This window comes from Pleuronectes platessa, chromosome 2 (genome assembly GCF_947347685.1).
Source record: "Pleuronectes platessa chromosome 2, fPlePla1.1, whole genome shotgun sequence".
NCBI classification, from domain to species: domain Eukaryota; kingdom Metazoa; phylum Chordata; class Actinopteri; order Pleuronectiformes; family Pleuronectidae; genus Pleuronectes; species Pleuronectes platessa.
In genome coordinates this window covers 6,161,675-6,179,703 of record NC_070627.1, presented here as the reverse complement: position 1 = coordinate 6,179,703, position 18,029 = coordinate 6,161,675, and the positions used below count along the sequence as shown (strand labels likewise).

The 18,029-nt window shown below is 41.1% G+C and overlaps 1 protein-coding gene across 1 annotated transcript; it reads left to right on the top strand.

The window, feature by feature from the left end:
* Positions 1-1,421: 1,421 nt before the first annotated feature.
* lrig2 (leucine-rich repeats and immunoglobulin-like domains 2) lies at positions 1,422-16,452 on the top strand. Its single transcript, XM_053441420.1, has 18 exons — positions 1,422-2,090; positions 2,989-3,063; positions 3,354-3,488; positions 3,969-4,112; positions 4,301-4,444; positions 4,609-4,752; positions 5,008-5,151; positions 6,789-6,869; positions 7,237-7,308; positions 7,527-7,595; positions 8,665-8,828; positions 9,052-9,363; positions 9,614-9,895; positions 10,328-10,768; positions 10,939-11,091; positions 11,636-11,776; positions 12,750-13,019; positions 13,348-16,452. The coding sequence occupies exons 1-18, from the start codon at positions 1,903-1,905 to the stop codon at positions 13,578-13,580; spliced, it is 3,192 nt and encodes a 1,063-aa protein (XP_053297395.1). The 5' UTR covers positions 1,422-1,902; the 3' UTR covers positions 13,581-16,452.
* The last annotated feature ends 1,577 nt before the right edge of the window (positions 16,453-18,029 follow it).

The following is an 18,029-nucleotide window of genomic DNA, read 5'->3' as shown; positions in this document are numbered from 1 at the left end:
TAATATTTAGTTTGCATGTGCATCATGTTCATCATCAAACTGTTACCTATATCAATCAATCAATCCATCAATCTATCTATCTATCTATCTATCTATCTATCTATCTATCTATCTATCTATCTATCTATCTATCTATCTATCTATCTATCTATCTATCTCTCTCTCTCTCTGTCTGTCTGTCTATCTGTCTGTCTGTCCATCTGTCTTATATCTGTCTGTCCTTCTATCTAGCTATCTATCTATTATATTAAAACCATATTAATTCTGTTTCATTGTATGTACTTTGTATTTTGCCAGTTTTATTCAACTGTTGTAAAGATAAAGTTTACTAATATTACTTCTTACAATAATGTTGAATTCTTTAAGATACGTATTGCATAACTTGCATAATAAGAATTGTTCACTCATGTAGGAAATAAAGAGGGATTACGTGTTGATGTGCTTTGTAAATGTTGAATCAGCCGATGTGGCATGACAAGGCTGATTTGTTCATCACTCTCCACTTGGTTTGCTGGTGCGATGAGTTGAGGTATGTTATTTACACCGCTGAAGAAGAATTTCAGATGGCTTCTGCATTTATAACTAATTATCTGTCCCTCTCCAGTGGTGAAGCCCTTTATTAATATTATTATTTCAGTTTACATTATCTTAATGTGGAGCATATTCTCATATAAAGTTTTATAAATTACCAAAAACTTTGAGAGAAAGGACGTGGTGTTTGAGCACAGGAGGTCTGGTTGGACTTGGACTTTATTTGTATAGTTCATTATTACACTCAGAGCATAAACAGCTATTCAAAAACACATTTAAAATGCAAGCATAAAAATAAATGATATATTGTAAGCTTTTAAAAAACGCAATGGAAGTCGTTTAAAACCTCGATTTATATGACAGCTTGTACAACTCCTGCCCTCTGTCAAAAGGTGAACTGTGAAAAACATGAGCCCCAATATTTCTGTCCAAACTAAAAACTAATCTTATATCCATATTTATTTACTTTAGTCATGTTCCTACCTTTACCTTTGCAAACAGCTACTGCAATTGTGCATGCTTTCTCTTATTTTGTCATCTCTTGTATTTAGTTATTGACACTGACCTGCTGCTGTAACACAATCATTTCCAAATTTTTTATCAATAAAGAACATCTATCTATCTATCTATCTTACTATCTATCTATCGATCGATCTATTTATCTATCTATTGTTTTGGTCCTTTGACATAAAGAGGAAATGACCAACACTAACCACGAGGATGTGAAAAACATTTTCAAACTGCAGTTACTCGGGAAAAACTTTGTGCTGTGAAAAGTGGCCACCACATAAAAAAAACATCGGAGCGAGGTCAAATCAAATCACTACAAAGGTTTGACAGCCTCGACCACTGGCCAATGGGATAGGTGTAAACATGCTAGCGGGGGCGGGACTTAAGGTATCCCAGTATCCTCCACTCCAGGCGCTTTGTTGTTCTTGCGGGACAGAAAGACGCAGAAAATACTCGTGAATTAGCCTTGATCGGCCCGGGCCGAGTGGGGATAACGTTTCCCCGGGTTGATTCAGTCTGAACCGGGACAAAGCGCGGGGTTAAACCGATGTCATGCGGGGAAAACACGCGCATTTGTGGAACTGAGCAGTGAGCTAGCATTAGCATTAGCTTCCTCCCCGCGGAGAGAGAGGGTGTCCGGACTGGAGCGGAAGAGGAGAAGCCCACCGGGATGCCTCACGCAAGTTGGGGGAAACTGTGTTTCACCGTCCCGCCCGGACTCCCTGGACTTTAAACACGGAGGATGTGCCGGTGCCGCTGATACAGGAACTACAAGAAGCGTTCGGCGGCGGTCCTTTGACCGTAAAACGTGCCACTTTAGCGAGTTAGCCACGTAGCCTCCCGGCAGGAAAACGCTTTAAAATGGCGGAGGGTTGGCCCGTTGCTTCGGCCCTGGTCCTCACGCTGCTCGGCCTGGCTGCCTGGGCCCTCGAGGCTTGTCCGGCTCCGTGCTCGTGTTCCAGCGGGCCAGACGGGTCCCGGGTCCTGGACTGTAACAGGAAGAGGCTGTCGGCGGCTCCTCTGGATCCAGAAGACGGGATAACACAAGTGTAAGTGGGCTAGCACTGAATGCACTGCACTGATTTGTTGCTGCAGCGTTACACACCAACAAACACCGTTCACATCTTAATATTCGCCTTTTGACCTTCACCTTATCAGATGTTACTCATTTAGTTTGCTCTTTGGGACAACTGCTAATTGTAGATTGTTTTATTATGATTTTAAAAGAATGAAAATCAAAGTCACAGTGAAACAAGCTCAATTATAACTGGGATATTAACCTAATAGTCTTTAAACTCAGTTTATTAGGTACACCTAGTTCATCTAAATCAGTCAATACAGCTGCAGTAATTGTTTGGATATCACAGGTTTTATTATTCAGTTTTATTACACACATGTTGAGTCCTGGTTTGTGCTGCTGTTCTTTTTATTACTTGTAATTACAATATGTAATCAGCATGTTTATATTGGCCCTTTGACCTTCACTCAATACGATGCTTTCATGTGTAAATGATCTATAGTGTTTTACTTATAATGAATTAAAACGAATGATAATCAAATCCAAGCTCACTTAACCAGTCACAGGGATATAAACCTAATAGTCTTTAGACTCAGTCGTCAGTTAGTGGTTTTAAACTCTTCTTTATGAGCAGAGATGGACAAACACTTAATAAACGGATAAACTGAGAAATATTTGTAGATACCAAAGGAGGATCAGTTATGTTGTCTTACTTGTTCACTGTACTTGCACAATACAGAGGCTATATAACCATATATATAAAAATGATATCACAATAATTGCTGATCTTGTTTTATTGTCTAGCCCCAGTATGAAGAAACAATTTGTTGTTATATTGAGGAGGAGTTATTTATTTGAGTAATTTGACTGCTGTGATTTATGTAAACATTCTTCACCTAATGTCCCTTTTCTGCTGCTTGTCATTTCAGCTCCATGAACCACAACGAGCTGACTGCTCTTCCGTTTCTTGGAGATGTTTCCTCAAACATCACCTCGCTGTCATTGTGAGTACACACTCTTGATGACTTTAACTTCTGTGTAACGTTTACTTGCATGAATCAGCATGTATCAATAGGTACACATATGGCATTAAACACTGACTCTGAGGCTTTAGATGTCTTTTAATGTGTCGTGATAAATGTACTAATGCAAACACTTGTCTTTTGTTTGTTGGTATATAATGCACAACTATAGATACCGGTTTTAACCCCCTTGATTTGAGTAAAACATAGTGTGCCATAATAATGAGTAGCATTCTGATTGTGAAGACTAATATGTTCTTTTTATGATTCAGAGTCCACAATCGGATCTCAGAACTGTCGATGCACCAGCTGCAGCCCTACATCTCCCTGGAGATGCTGGACCTTACATCCAACTCGATCTCTGAGCTCAAAGCTGGATCCTTCCCCTTCATGCAGCTGAAATATCTGTAAGTACTCCCTGCTCATCTCAGTCATCTTCAATTCTTTTATGATCAACAAAGTTAAATTTAATTGATTCATAAAATCAGTTGACAATACAATGAAAGTTAAACAATAAAACTAGTGAGTGTTAACCATGTGTATACATCTCCGAAGTCTGCACATAGATATTTTGTGTTACTTGCTAGTAACTAAAGGTCTAAGAAGGAAGAATGGGCAGAAGACTCTTTATAATACAACAGTATGATGACGTAGCATTTATGACTGTTCTAGTTATTAAAGCAGAGCAGTACTGCACAGACCATTCAATTTCAAATAGGTCACAACACTAAAGACACCTTGTATTGGTTAGTTTGCCATTGATAATGAAGCATCTTATTGTGGACAAACAGACTTTGTTGGCCTCCTCTTGTGGATATTCACACAAAGAGTTGTGGCAAACATTATGTTCCTGACTTATTTTCGATCCAACGTTTCTGCTCTTTTAGGAATTTGAGTAATAACAAGATCAGTGTCCTCGAGCCCGGCTGCTTTGAAAACATCTCCAGCTCCCTGCTGGTGCTGAAGCTGAACAGGAACAGATTGGCTCTGCTGCCCTCCAAAGTCTTCAGACTCCCTCAACTTCAGTTCCTGTAAGTATTGTATAATTTTGTTTATGATGCCACAGTAAAATCAGTGGAGACAAGCCAAGAATGAAGCTGCTGATAGTTGACAGACATATCTGTGGGTTTTAATTCAGTTTTTAACAATTCCTTCTGGGCAGAGTTTAGGGTGAATCATATTATGAATGTTGCATTGACCCTCTTTATGTTTTTCATAGTGAAATGAAGCGTAACAGGATCAAGATAGTGGACAGCCTCACATTCAAAGGGATGGACTCACTGAAGTCACTGAAGATGCAGAGGAACGGCATCACTAAGCTAATGGATGGAGCCTTTTTTGGACTTAACAACATTGAAGAACTGTAAGTACATTGCTATAGACTCTCCTTTAAAATGACTTTCAACATTGTGTTCATCAGTGATAAAGACTTAAAACATCTGGATTTGTCCTCGGAAGAAATTAAACAATTTATCTCATAACAATTATTCAGTTAACGTCATTATGTTTTTCCCATTTGTGTCTCAGAGAACTGGAGCACAACAACCTAACCGAGGTCAACAAAGGTTGGCTGTATGGCCTGCGCATGCTGCGTATCCTGCGGGTCAGCCAAAATGCAGTCAGCATCATCCGACCAGATGCCTGGGAATTCTGCCAAAAGCTTGAGGAACTGTAAGTGTGTTTGCTTCACAGCTAAAATCCTCACACAGCTAAGAGTCTCCACTTTCTTACATTAGCCCAGAGCTCTGGGATTCATTCTCTATGCTCAGAGGACTTACTCTTACTCAGTTTTGAGACGTATCTGGAGCTGATTTCATTGTGCAGAACTGTTTTTTGAATGTTGACAAACATTAACATGTAAGACTGGTGTCGACTGGAGGGAAGGCTTGAACTAATCCTTATCATATTTGTCCTTGTTTTCTGCAGAGACTTGTCCTTTAATCATTTGACTCGACTGGAGGGGACGGCTTTCGTGGGATTAGGTTTCTTGGAGAGCCTGAACCTGGGAGACAACTCCATCAGCCATTTGGGAGAGGGAGTGTTCAGTGGTCTGTCAAGTCTGCGTACACTGTGAGTTCTCTGCCTGTTTAAAATATCTTCTCTTTGATCTTAGAAGTGTAATGACGTTTACTTTTCAAAATATAACCAAGTCCTGACATGTTCTTGGCTCTGTGCATTCTCGTGAAGGCCGCTGACAAAAGTAGGTCTGCTTGATTCACCCCTCGTGTCTAGGTCTAGTCCTGTCTTGAATATGTTTCCTAAGTACTCCTAAGTAGTTTAGATAAATAACATTAGAAATTGTGTTTTTTGTGTGTCTTTATCCTCAGATTTAGTCTTTGTTGAGTTGTGATTCTGTCTGTTTGTTTTCCTGTTTAGACTTAGATCAAACCACCCAATGTGTAGCATCATAGGATCCTATTCTCTTGGTTAACCTAACCCTCTGTCCTGCCATCCACTGTGGGGATCATGCAAATGTCACATGAGTTTCAATGTGAACTCTCTACAAGACAGCTCAGTTTTACATTAATGAGAACTCTACCATGCACATACAATTGGGAGACCTTCATGGATAGGAAAGTGGTCTCAGACATTTGAACCCCACTGTATACAATATCTGAGATGCACCAAGTATGTGTCATCCGTGTAAAACCTGTATAGAAGGTTGCTGTGGTGCTTTGTCAGGCTTGAGAAAGAAGACAGGTCTCTACACTTTAGCTGAGGCAAGAGGCCAAGAGATGAAGGTTTGTTAATACTTTGGCAGCGTGGGAAGAGCACGACTTTTTCATATTTCATCACGCAGCTATAAATTATGTCAACGGCGCCTTTCTTTAAATAACTCAGCGGCTCTGGCTTTTGTCGGGGGAGAGATGGTGATTTTTTTCTTTAGGGTGTGAAAATAATTACAGTTATGCATTACAATTTTGTCCTTCTATATTTATGAACCCCATAATAATAAAGTATCCATCTATCTATCTAATAGTGCAGCAGAAAATTAAAGACATGGTTCAAATGAGGGGCTTATCAGCCACTTTTACCCTTTTCGACTCATAAAAATCAATGTGCCTGTCCAAAATATTGCACAATCATTTAAATACATACTTATATACATATTTACCCATGTATTTATCTAAATATATTTTTCACCCATTACCTAACTTTTTTCTGGATTCCCCAGACCCGATGCCAGACTCTGCATTAGTTTATAACCCCCAACAGACATTTCAAGATTCTTTGTAGCAGCCTTGTGTTCTTCATCAGTCAAACTTGTTCCAGGTGCAAGTTGAGAACTGTTGAATCATAAGCCTCTGAGCTGAAACCAGAGAGGAGTCATATTTGGGAGGTTGCCCGTCCTCGGAGCTTTCATGGGAGAGTTCCGAGATTCTTTCAGAGGTGGCTGGGCATGAGGAAAGAGAAACAAAAGAGCCCGTGACCCGTCCTGTAAACACAAGGTTTCCAGTAAACCTGTGAACTGTAGCATTGCTAAACAGAGCCAATTAATTCCTCCTCATCTGAGCAGCAGGGGCAGCCAACTGTGACACTCAGTGGAAGCATGGGTGTCTCAAATAGTTAGTCTCCCGACTGAGAATCACCGCCACTGACAACCACAGCGGAGGATGGAAAGTCTCTGTGGTGTTTGCGGGGAAAAAGCTGAAGATGTTCAGTTCGTGTTGAGAGTGTTTAATATCGAATGTCTCTTTGTTTTCCAGAGATATCCGCAATAATGAAATCTCCTGGGCCATCGAAGACTCCATTGGCGTTTTTAATGGAATGAAGAAGCTGAACACACTGTGAGGAAAAACTGATTTTGCAGATAAACATATAGATATGAGTGAATAGATTTAATTTCATACATCAATTGATTGCTGTGAAATATGATTCATTTATAGAGATAAAACACGTGCATCTTAAAGTATACATCATTGTTCTGGTGTTGATTGTTAATTGATGAGCTGAAGCTTTATTCTCATAGTTATGCTGACTCTGAATTTTAAGTTTTATTTAACTATTAAGTTGTTCATTTGTTTATTCTGACTCGTATTAAAAAGCTGCTCACATGTCCAAATTTAGCTGCAGCAATAGCTGCTGACACACTGGTTCCACTGTGCAATAAAATATTACCCAGGAGCATCAATATGAAATATTTTCCTCTTCCAGAATCCTACAGCGGAACAAAATCAAATCAATCACGAGGAAAGCATTCGAGGGCCTGGAGGAGCTGGAGCACCTGTGAGTTAAACCACTGCACCAATCCTTTTTCTCCACACAGCCACACGTCCGTCTCAGGAGGATCTGTTGTTGTTGTTGTTGTGTTTGAATGATTAAAGATAGCAAAGGGCTTTTATTACCACGGTGCTGTTGTTGCCTTATGCTCGTGAAATGGGACGCCAGTCTGATCAAATCACATTGTAGGTGAGTCTAATCCATATTCCTGTCCCCCTCTGCAGGGACCTGAGCAAGAACGGCATCATGTCGATCCACCCGGAGGCGTTGTCCCACATGAAGCTCAAAGTGTTGTGAGTAGTTCTAAACTGAGCACATTTTGAAGTCAATAAGCTCATTCATCATTGTTTGCCACAACCAAAAGTAATTATAACGATGAGTAATGGTTAATTGTCATGATTAGCATTTAAATTGTCATTATATCGTTATAGGAGGAAAATCTCAACCACTGAAATGTCAGGAGTCTTTAATCTACTGTAGCTTTACTGATGAATTAGTTAAAGGGAAGAATAACTTTACTTCCTTAACTGTTAAGACGTTTGTTGTCTTACCAAAACCAACACATTTATTGGCTGTTTTATATCTAATGCAGCCTTCGAGTTGTAGCATCTTCTTACTTGTGAAAAGATGGTGGAAATGTCAAGTCTCTTGACTTTTAAAGTTTTTAATCAGCCTGTCTTAGGAGTGTCTCTCAAGCAGCGGTTAACGAAATGCACCAGCAGCTGTCAAACCCGGTATAAGTGTCATGACAGCAGTCATATCCTCATGTGATTAATTAGTCTGCAGCTTTAATAGACTATGGCACCATTTGCCTGGCAAGTGTATAAATTAGCTTTGACAGAGAACTAAGCCAGAGGAGCACAATGGCAACACCCATGTAATTGAAGTGTATTTTAGGACAAAGTGTGGTAACACAGCCTCCTAGAGGCTTTTGTGGCTATGAATGTTGATCATGGAAACTGTGTTGATTTCTGTAAGGGTTGTTTCTTTTCATAAATCTTGTTTATACCTTGAATAAGTCAGAAAGTGTTTGAATTCCCCTAAACTTCAGTGTCGTGATTGTGTGCTCAGGATGGATTTGATTGCAGCCTCCTTCGATGGCCTTATTATTATAAGTTGTATAAGAAAACACAGCTTGATCTTAATATACAGAGTAGAGAACAGATCTGTCTAATCAAGGTCAATTAAATCTTAATTTCAAGGGTGTAAATGCAAATTAGCTTTTAGAGATTAAACCATAAATCCCTTATGGAAACTTCTCAAAGAAACCCCCAAAACCTAATTTATATCAATGTGTTTAATTTTGTCTCTACTGTGATAAACCCAACTAATCTTTCTCTCATTCATCTCATGTTTTCTCAGTGTCCTGAACACAAGCAGCTTGCTGTGTGACTGCCACATGCAGTGGTTGGGGCCCTGGCTCACAGACAGTCTGTTCCAGCAGTCTGTCTCTGCTGTCTGTGCTCATCCAGCCAGTCTACTTGGTCGCAGCGTCCTTACCATCAGCCCGGAAGAGTTTGTTTGTGGTCAGTCTCGGTCTGATATTTATTATTTGCTCTCAGTCTGATCCAGTTTCAAAAGTTTATGAAACTTCAATTTCCTAAAAAAACATCCAGATAGATTCTGTCAGACTGAAAAGTTGTCAAAGTTGTATTTGTGTACTTTTCTTAAAAAAATATAGATTTTCTGACGTTAAGATAAAAGCTGACAGAGTGTAACACTCTCTTTTATGTCCCTTTCCCTGCACAGATGATTTCCCCAAACCTCACATAACAACTCACCCGAAGTCGTTGGTGGCGCTGCGGGGGAACAATGTGACTTTGAGCTGCGTGGCCACCAGCAGCAGTGATTTACCGATGACCACAGCTTGGAGGAAGGACGGGGAGCTGCTGTATGATGCAGAAGTGCAAAACTACGCCCGGTTTCAGGAGGGAGAGCTCATCTACACCACGATGCTCCACGTCCTTAACGTCAACTTTACTGACGAGGGGCGCTACCAGTGTGTGGTCTCCAATCACTTTGGCTCCAACTACTCCAGCAGGGCCAAGCTTACTGTCAATGGTGAGTCTCTTTTCTGAAGAAAGTGATTGATGACTGTCACTGCCAGTGATTAGTGTTTCTCTTGTTCTTCACCCTTTTCCTCGAGGCTTTAAAGTGATGGTGTTGCCTGCATAGTTTTTCTTGCAACTTTGCTTAGAGGACAATGCTGTGACTTTCAGAGAATTTTTAAGATGGCAGATCCACAAGATTATTGCAGCCATTGTTTGATCTGACATCGATATATCTCTGCTTCTCCGTCCCCCTCTCTCAGAGCTACCATCTTTTCTGAAGACTCCCATGGACCTGACTATCAGGACTGGGTCAATGGCCAGGCTGGAGTGTGCTGCCGAAGGTCATCCATCACCCCAGATTGCTTGGCAGAAGGACGGAGGCACAGACTTTCCTGCCGCTCGAGAGCGAAGGATGCACGTGATGCCGGATGATGACATCTTCTTCATTGCGAACGTGAAGACAGAAGACATGGGAGTTTACAGCTGCACGGCTCAGAATGCAGCTGGTAGCCTGTCGGCCAACGCCACTCTCACCGTCTTGGGTGAGTCACCTATCTAATAAGTGGAGCCTGTTTTACCACTGGGTCATTTCAGCTGAGTCACTGCTTAAACGGGATACTTGTTTATGCCTGTCATCATTACGTTCTCTCATTTATATTTACACCACAACAGTTTTAAATAGTGACATTATAAATACAAACGTTATGATTTCTTGACCATGGAAAATATTTAAATATGGAAAGGAGTGACACAAAACAAAAACAATTTTTATGATCACATTCCTTAATGAATGGGCTTCTGAAGTTTGAGTTCAGCTACAAACTGGTGTATAAACCTTGTTATAACATTTGTTATTGTAAAAATCTATTCTGAAAATAACGAATCTGACCTCACACACATCTGTCCAGATAGTGTGACTCAAAATGCCGCTGGAATAATCCTTTAAAAAACCCAATAAACCTGTTCTCCTCCAGATACTCCATCCTTCATGCGGCCTCTGGAAGACCGGACCGTGGCTCGTGGTGAAACTGCCGTGCTTCAGTGTATAGCTGGAGGCAGCCCCGCCCCTCGTCTCAACTGGACCAAAGATGACGGACCTCTGGTTCTGACAGAGCGCCACTTCTTTGCCGCCGCCAACCAGCTGCTCATTATTGTAGACGCCGGTCCTGCTGATGCGGGGAAATACACCTGCATCATGTCGAATACTCTGGGAACGGAGCGCGGCCACATCAACCTCGGTGTCTCGCCGTCGCCGAACTGCGAAACGGGTGCAGGGTACGACCAGGACGGCTGGACCACAGTGGGCATCGTGGTGATCGTGGTGGTGTGCTGTGTGGTCGGAACCTCACTGGTCTGGGTCATTGTGATCTATCACATGCGCAGAAAGAGCGAGGACTACAGTATCAGTAACACAGGTCAGCAATTTAGCCATATTAACCTTATTATATCAAACAAATGCCTTTTATCTAAAGAGCGCTGCATGGAATACATTACGTGTGTGTGTGGGGAAATCACTTTGATGTGAGACGACAGCTCTCCTCAGCTCTCGATGCCTTGAAACAAAATGTGCCTCTGTCTGTTCCAGATGAATTGAATTTGCCGGCAGACATCCCCAGCTACCTGTCCTCTCAGGGAACTCTGTCAGAGCCGCAGGAAGGATACAGTAACTCTGAAGCTGGCAGCCACCAACAGCTCATGCCTCCTCTCTCCAATGGATACGTCCATAAAGGGACAGATGGTGAGTTATATTTGACATGTTTGGTTTAGCATCTGGATATATATCAATGCAGGTTGGAAAAACATGTCCTAAGCATACAATAAACCAACTGGTGCTTTAAAACTTGCTACTATAATCGCAGATTTGACATTTAGTAAGAGAGAACACTTCTCTTCAGAGGTAGTGGATATGTTCATACTGCACAAAAAGTAGAGTGAAAGTACCTTTTACCATCCCTTTAATACTTATATGAAGATTTTTCCCGTCCGGTTATATTAATATTTTGTTCACAAAAAAGGTGAAACCATTTGATATTACAAAGATTACACAATTATTGCGTGGCTACGAGAAAATGAAATGCATAGTGACACACCGCCTCATCGCCTGCCTGTCATGCAAACCCATTGTGAAGAATACATTTCAAACGTCTTTTAATTATGTACAGTTTTTCTGAGCCAGAGATTTCAGATGCCTTCTCGCTCATTAGGTGCTTGTGTCTGTTTTTGTGTTTGGGATCAAATCCCTGCTGAAACGAGACCCTGACTAATTATCACCAATGTCTCAGGTGTGTGTTATGGAGACACGAGCAGTGAGGTGGAACCGGAGGGGAGCGGCGTGCTGCACTGCCGGGTCGGCTCTCTGTTCACTGGCCGCAGCAGTTTCCACCCTGGGGATCCCCGTGAGGGACTAGCTGGAGTCCCCACAGGTTAGTGTCAACGACACACAAGTGATGATGTGGGTTTTATTCCTCGGTGTTGGTAGCAGCCACGAGCAGAAGCATTATGTGCTGGGTTTTGTGTTTATCCATTGACATGAACACAATAGTAAATAACTGCTTTGAGAGATTTGCCACAGACGCTACATATTTCCCACTAGAATTTGAGATATAAATACATCTTTATTTATATAAACGAATGTTTGCCCAAAGTACAAATATTTAAGATTGTCTGAAAGGCTTTAGAAAGATAATCCTGCTGGTTGTTTTCTCACCAGGTCCCAGTGTAACAGTCTTTATGATTATTTCATGTGCTCAGTTTGCATTAAATACATTTGTTACTTTGATTACTTTAAGCAGATATGTGGCTAGTGCTAAACTAGGAATAAAGGCATGATCCCCAAGCATAGCAAACTATAGTGCCTAAGGATCTTCAAAATGTACCTGAGACAGAATGACCTGTCCTCTGCTTCCTCAGATGTGCTGCTAACATCTCAGACTTTAACTATCCCACCAATATCCTTAAATATGTCCAGAACCAGTTCCAACAGCTTCTGTGTGACACGATGTAACTACATAGAACCTCCTCAGGTTTTGTTTAGTGAGAGAGAACAGATCTTCATCCCAGAATGATGTTGAATCATCTCCCTCTCTGAAGAATGAGCTGTTGTTTTTATTTTATTTTGAAATATTCTCAGAGTGTGTAAAGGCCATAAAACAATGATTAAATGACTTCTAATGAAATTCCACAAAATGTTTTTAAAACTGAAATTGTTTTAGGTCCTGCAACAAATGAGTACTGTTAGTTGTTGTCTGAAAAATTATTAGTAATGAGTTCATTAATCTGAGTGGACTCGAGAGGCCATTTTGCAGGCACTATCAATCAAACTGATTCATTATTCTAACGGTGCTGCAGTTTTTGAAAACAAACAACTCACTGTTTGTTTCCACTTTCTTTGGACAGGCGGTGCAGGTCAGCTGGTCATCTGCTCCGACTGCTACGACAACGCCAACATCTATTCCCGCACACGGGAGTACTGCCCGTACGCCTACCTGGGAGAGGACGACCCGCTGGACAAAGCTCTACCAGGCCTGAAGGAGAACTTCATTGAGCACGGCCAGCATGTGGACACGGCTCTGGAGAACCTCATCAGCAGCCAGGACACGTCCCTCTTCCTCCCCTCACATGACAGAAGGTTGAGCAGCCACACTCCCCCGGAGCACTACGCTAATGGTGAGACCTGGAAACAAAAAAATTCCTGTTTTACATTTCTAGAGCGGTGACCATTTGGGGTAAAATATTGAATTTATGCCATCATGTAAAATATTGGGAAAAGAAAAGCAGTAAGGGTAAAAAAAAAACAATACTCTTCAAAAGCAGGAGAAATATTCAAATTGCTGATTTAATCCAACCAACACTTCTCTATCTGAAAATCCTCATATTTCAGAAACTTCAGTTTTGTATCAATTAATCTTTTCTGCTTTTACAAATAGTATGTGGTGGAGAATCAGTCAGTGCAAGTTAAGTGTTGCCCTCTAACATCTGTGTCTCATCTTGGCAGATTCCCTCAGCAGATCGTTCTGGGGAGACGGGGAAGATCTGTCCTCCAAACCTCGTCCCGGAGCGTCCCAGCACCCAGTGACTGTTCACAGGACGCCTCCCCTGGCCTCCACTGCTGAAGGGGCAGAGGAGCACAGTGAGGCAGAGGCGGACTACTTCCAAATCCAATGCACACAGGCCCACAGAAGTGCCTCTAATAGGACTAACCCTCAGCAGCACCCTGCTCCCACATAGGTCCTCATAGTCCGTGTTCCGCCTCTGACTCCTTGTCGCTGCACCCCCCCCCCCCCCTCCCCCCTCCTGTTCACCCACTACCTCCAAAGAGACTCCTCACATTCTGCCAAAGATGCTCTCTTGTATGTTTACATTCCCCTTTCACTCAAGAGGACACGCTAACGTTCTCCGCTGTGGAAGGACTGCTGTGTCAGGCTGGAGAAATGGACCGGTGATTAAAGTGACCTCCTCCTCGACACCTCCACCTCTGCAGGGCTCTTATCCCCCCCCCACGTCCTCCGCCACTCCTCTTTTCTCTCTCCACAGAGAGAAAGCTATGAATGTATGCTTTAAAGAGCCATGTTGGATGGGATTGTCCCTGCTGCTGCTGCTGAGGGGCTGAAATGGTTTGTTTCATCATTCCTGGTACTGACACCACATGACTGAACTAGACATTACAAACCATCTCCTCCCAACTCGGAGGGGAGGGGGTTTAAATGGGGGACAATTGTAGCTCCCTCACCAGCAGATTGTGGTGGTTAATATATGGAAGAACCTCAAAAGCATATGAACCACATTCCCACAGCTTTTCTGACTGTAAACTATGCTATCTAGTATCCTGTTATGCAAATTCCAGAGACAGTTGAACACCAAAACGTGGTGTATATTATGAATATATATATGAATATATCCTATATCATCTTTATCTGATCTTGTTTTTTCGTCCTGTGTCAAACACAATCGCTGTTTCCTTCACTTCACATCTTCATCATAAGCAGTTTGAGGAGAAATCTTCTTTTGCACATGTGACAATCAGTTTGCTGGCTATTTTTTCTCGTGGTTGTCGACTTGATGGCCTTGTTTTTTTACATGGATGCTCAGTGACCTCATCAGGTGACATTATGGTTTGTATACTGGATGCACTGAATCGTTTCCCCCTTCTTCTCATGTCTTACAGGCACTTAATATAATGGAGGTAAAGTTTAAGATGGAATACATGCAGTTAGCCTGGAAACTAGACCAATCAGCGAGCTTCTGTCTGTTTGCTCTTGCACATGGGTCCGCCCCCAAACGACTGTCTGCTCAGACAGAACTCCTCCGATCTGCTGAGGTCGTTCAAATCCATGATCACGACTCTATTAAACAGAACTGGACATTTTCTCTAAAAGAAGAACCTGCACTTAGGCTTCATCCATACGTGATACGTCTGCCGTCCACACTCCAGAGGCCTTTGTGAATATAAACATACAACTAAATGTGTTAAGAGGTTCCAGACCCGTTTGTAAATGCAGATCGGTGGGATAGTGTCAGGCTAGCACGCCATGTTACTCCGTGAGGATTCATCTCCACCATTTTTTCCCACAAAGTCCATGATCCTTACGCAGAAATTGATTAAGCCTTAAGTTTTCACTTGGGACTGTGAAATATGAGAATGTATTGTATGATTTTATACTTGTATGTAAGTATGTGTACATAAGTTGATGGTCCATGGCCTATTTGTCCATTTGCAGAGAGGTTTGAGACGTAAGCTGCAGTAACTCTTTGAACATTAAGCCTTTATTGTCCCGGCGCTGTCCAAATGTTTTTAAATGTCACTACACACCTCCGTCAGAAGTTGTTTTTTTATTTCCTCAACTGAGACTCTTTCAGTTAAATTATCAAACAGCCTTCAAACTCAGCAATACCTTTTCCAAAAGTCAGCCTTCGCTTTTGAGGATGTGAAAAAAGAAAATGTCTTTGCTGTAAAAGAATGTGGACGTGTTTCAACAGGTTTTTATCTCTGGTTCTCCTTAGAAATCCTCCTGTACTACTGCAGCTCGGCGAAGCTCGTATCTGATTGGCTTTGTTTGTGACTGGCCTTGAAAACCTGACTGTATGTGCTCTAGATATTCAGTCTGCAGTTTATTAGGTACATCTAGAAATACATGATTCATTTTAATCCAACAGTCCTGCAGTAAATGTTATGTCTGACAACCTGTATTTTCTAGGTTTTTTTAAAATTATCATTTCCATTTGTTGATGATCATGACTCGACAGTCTGCTCTTCTATTTGTGACCAAGGAATGATTTGCCATTCACATCTCCTGCCTCTATAATGGGATATGGTACTCTGGTTGGTTTATTGCATGTTACACTTAAAAAGACTAAGTACAAACTCTTTAAACCATGCAACTGCAGAATCCTTTTTTTTAACTATTAAACTTGCAAACTAGGTTTTGGATCTGCCCTGAATGCACTAGCTTCCTGTTCTCAATCAATAACTACTCAAAACTGACGACACGCAAAAAGCTTTATCCCACTTTCTGCTTCTCCGGTTTGTGCAAACGTTTATTTCACGTCATCCTAGCAAACTTGTTTTCATATTTTTGTCACTTTGCGAGAATCAGAACATCCCATGCCTGTTTCTTCAAACGCCGGAAAACTAATTATCTTTCCTGACTCTCCTGAGTTCCTTTTGTACTCGACACTCTCTCTGTTTCTGTGGAAGAAGGTATCTGATGTTTCTTTATGTGCTCTGGCTTATACCTCTGATCATTTTCATGCCCCTTGAAAAGTTTAAAAAAGGAAACTTGCAGTGGCACGTCACCGTAATGGAGTTACATGTCCCGGGGGGGTAATACATCAATTCAGTATTTATTATTTTCTGCCGACCCAGCGTAACACAATGTGCATTTATAATGTTTTACTCTCTGAAACGTCCTTTATGACTTTATACCAAAGTTTAGCAGTAACTGCTCTGGCAATATCCAATGCTGCTTTTTTTGTATTGTTGAAGTTTTTCATTTTGTGTCGTATTTTTGGACCTTATTTACCTGTACATTCTGTAAAGCATGTCTAAAGAGACTTTTTGTTACATAGCCATTACTCCAACATTAAACATGAATTCTGATAATTTGGTTTGAATCTGGATTGTCTGTCCCAACACGTGTTGAAATAGGATTCTTTTCAATGTTGACTGAGCTGTTTGTTAAGTCGCCCTGTCAGTAAAATATCAGACCAGAGTCGTTCTGTTTTTCAGAAGCCAAGGTAACATTCTCAAATAGTTTCTGAAACTCGAACAGACACAAGTTGGACACTTCTTGGTTGAAAATGTCAAAAATGTTTTTTTATAATAATAGTCAGATTTAACAGATTGTTGGAAGTCAGAAAGAAAAATTAGAGAAGGTGTTACTGCAGGATTTGATATTGGTTGCATGTAATTCCAGACACAAGGCTCTAAACCACAATATGATTTCTCCGCAGTGCGTGGAACGAATTAAAGGCCAAGCCATCTGTAATCTGGATTTACTCATGTGAAGCCAACGCAAAGCCGGCTAATATCAGCCTTAAAAAACTGGATCCATCATAACTCTTTACGTGAGGAAATGGAACTGATTTTCCTGCCTGTGTTGCGGCGGCAGGTCCAGAGCGTCGTGTTTACAGTTTGTCAGAATGTTTGTACGTCCATGTGATCGTCCATTGGAACATGACGAACTCAAGTAAATTAAGAATTTAGATTTTATGTCCAAAAGGTCAAATAACTATTCAACCCAATGGAGAAGCTTCCAAAACAAAGGACAGCTTTAAAAATTAGGCTGAGAAAGAGAAAAGATTGTTCACCAATTTAAAAAATAATAAAGACCCATTAGTAACACACACAGGAGTTAAGTTTGTTTAGATCAAGTTAACAAGTTATGTTTGCAAAATTAATAACTTAATTTGTATATGTGACCAATTAAAGTATCTCTTTAAATTGGTAAATTACTCAAAGGGCCAAACTTACAAAGTATTTGATTTAAAGTATTACAATTGTTCTAAGAAAGCCCATGACTTAATCCCTTAATCTAGTTTTTATGATCCAAAACCTCAACTTTAATATGAACTCAGACCCCATGTTGTTCAATATCTGATAAATATCAACTATGGAGATAAAGTAATTTCTTGTGATGAGGTGTTTTTTGTGTATTAACCCACATCACTAAAAAAGTGGACTTCTCCACCGTCATTATTAATAATGTATCTTCGTAGCTGGTAGAGCTGCCTGTGCTTTTACTTTGAAAATATTAACATGGAGTTTATTCTATCAACCAGTTGAATGAATCAAATCATGATAAATTAACTCTGTTACCAGGTTGAATAGAAGTTTTTGAGTTTTAAATCTATAATATTGTATTGAAGCACTATTTGTGCACTTTTTTGTGCCTTTTCTCCAAATCCAACGTTCCACTTCCTGCCTCAAACTCAAGAGCCTCCCCGACTTGTCCTAAACACACTCCAGTGGACAACAAGTGGCACTCAGGTTGTGTGAGCCGCTCTGGAGAAAAACGCCGCCAGAGATTACATGGGAGCTGCAGCACAAAGAGCAGCCAACAGGATGTGAACTGATTCGCTCGGGGGTAGATCCCGTCCGCCCTGCACCAGGGAGAAAACATCTCAGGGAAATTGTCAGGAAGATTGTTTCCATTTATCCTTTGTCATTTAGAGGAGCCA

Bases quoted from the DNA above. Each gene is read 5' to 3' on its own strand.
- lrig2 (XM_053441420.1), top strand. From the start codon at position 1,903: ATGGCGGAGGGTTGGCCCGTTGCTTCGGCCCTGGTCCTCACGCTGCTC. The intron at 2,091-2,988 runs GTAAGTGGGCTA...TTGTCATTTCAG, and splicing joins GAAGACGGGATAACACAAGT to CTCCATGAACCACAACGAGC. The intron at 8,829-9,051 runs GTCAGTCTCGGT...TTCCCTGCACAG, and splicing joins CCCGGAAGAGTTTGTTTGTG to ATGATTTCCCCAAACCTCAC.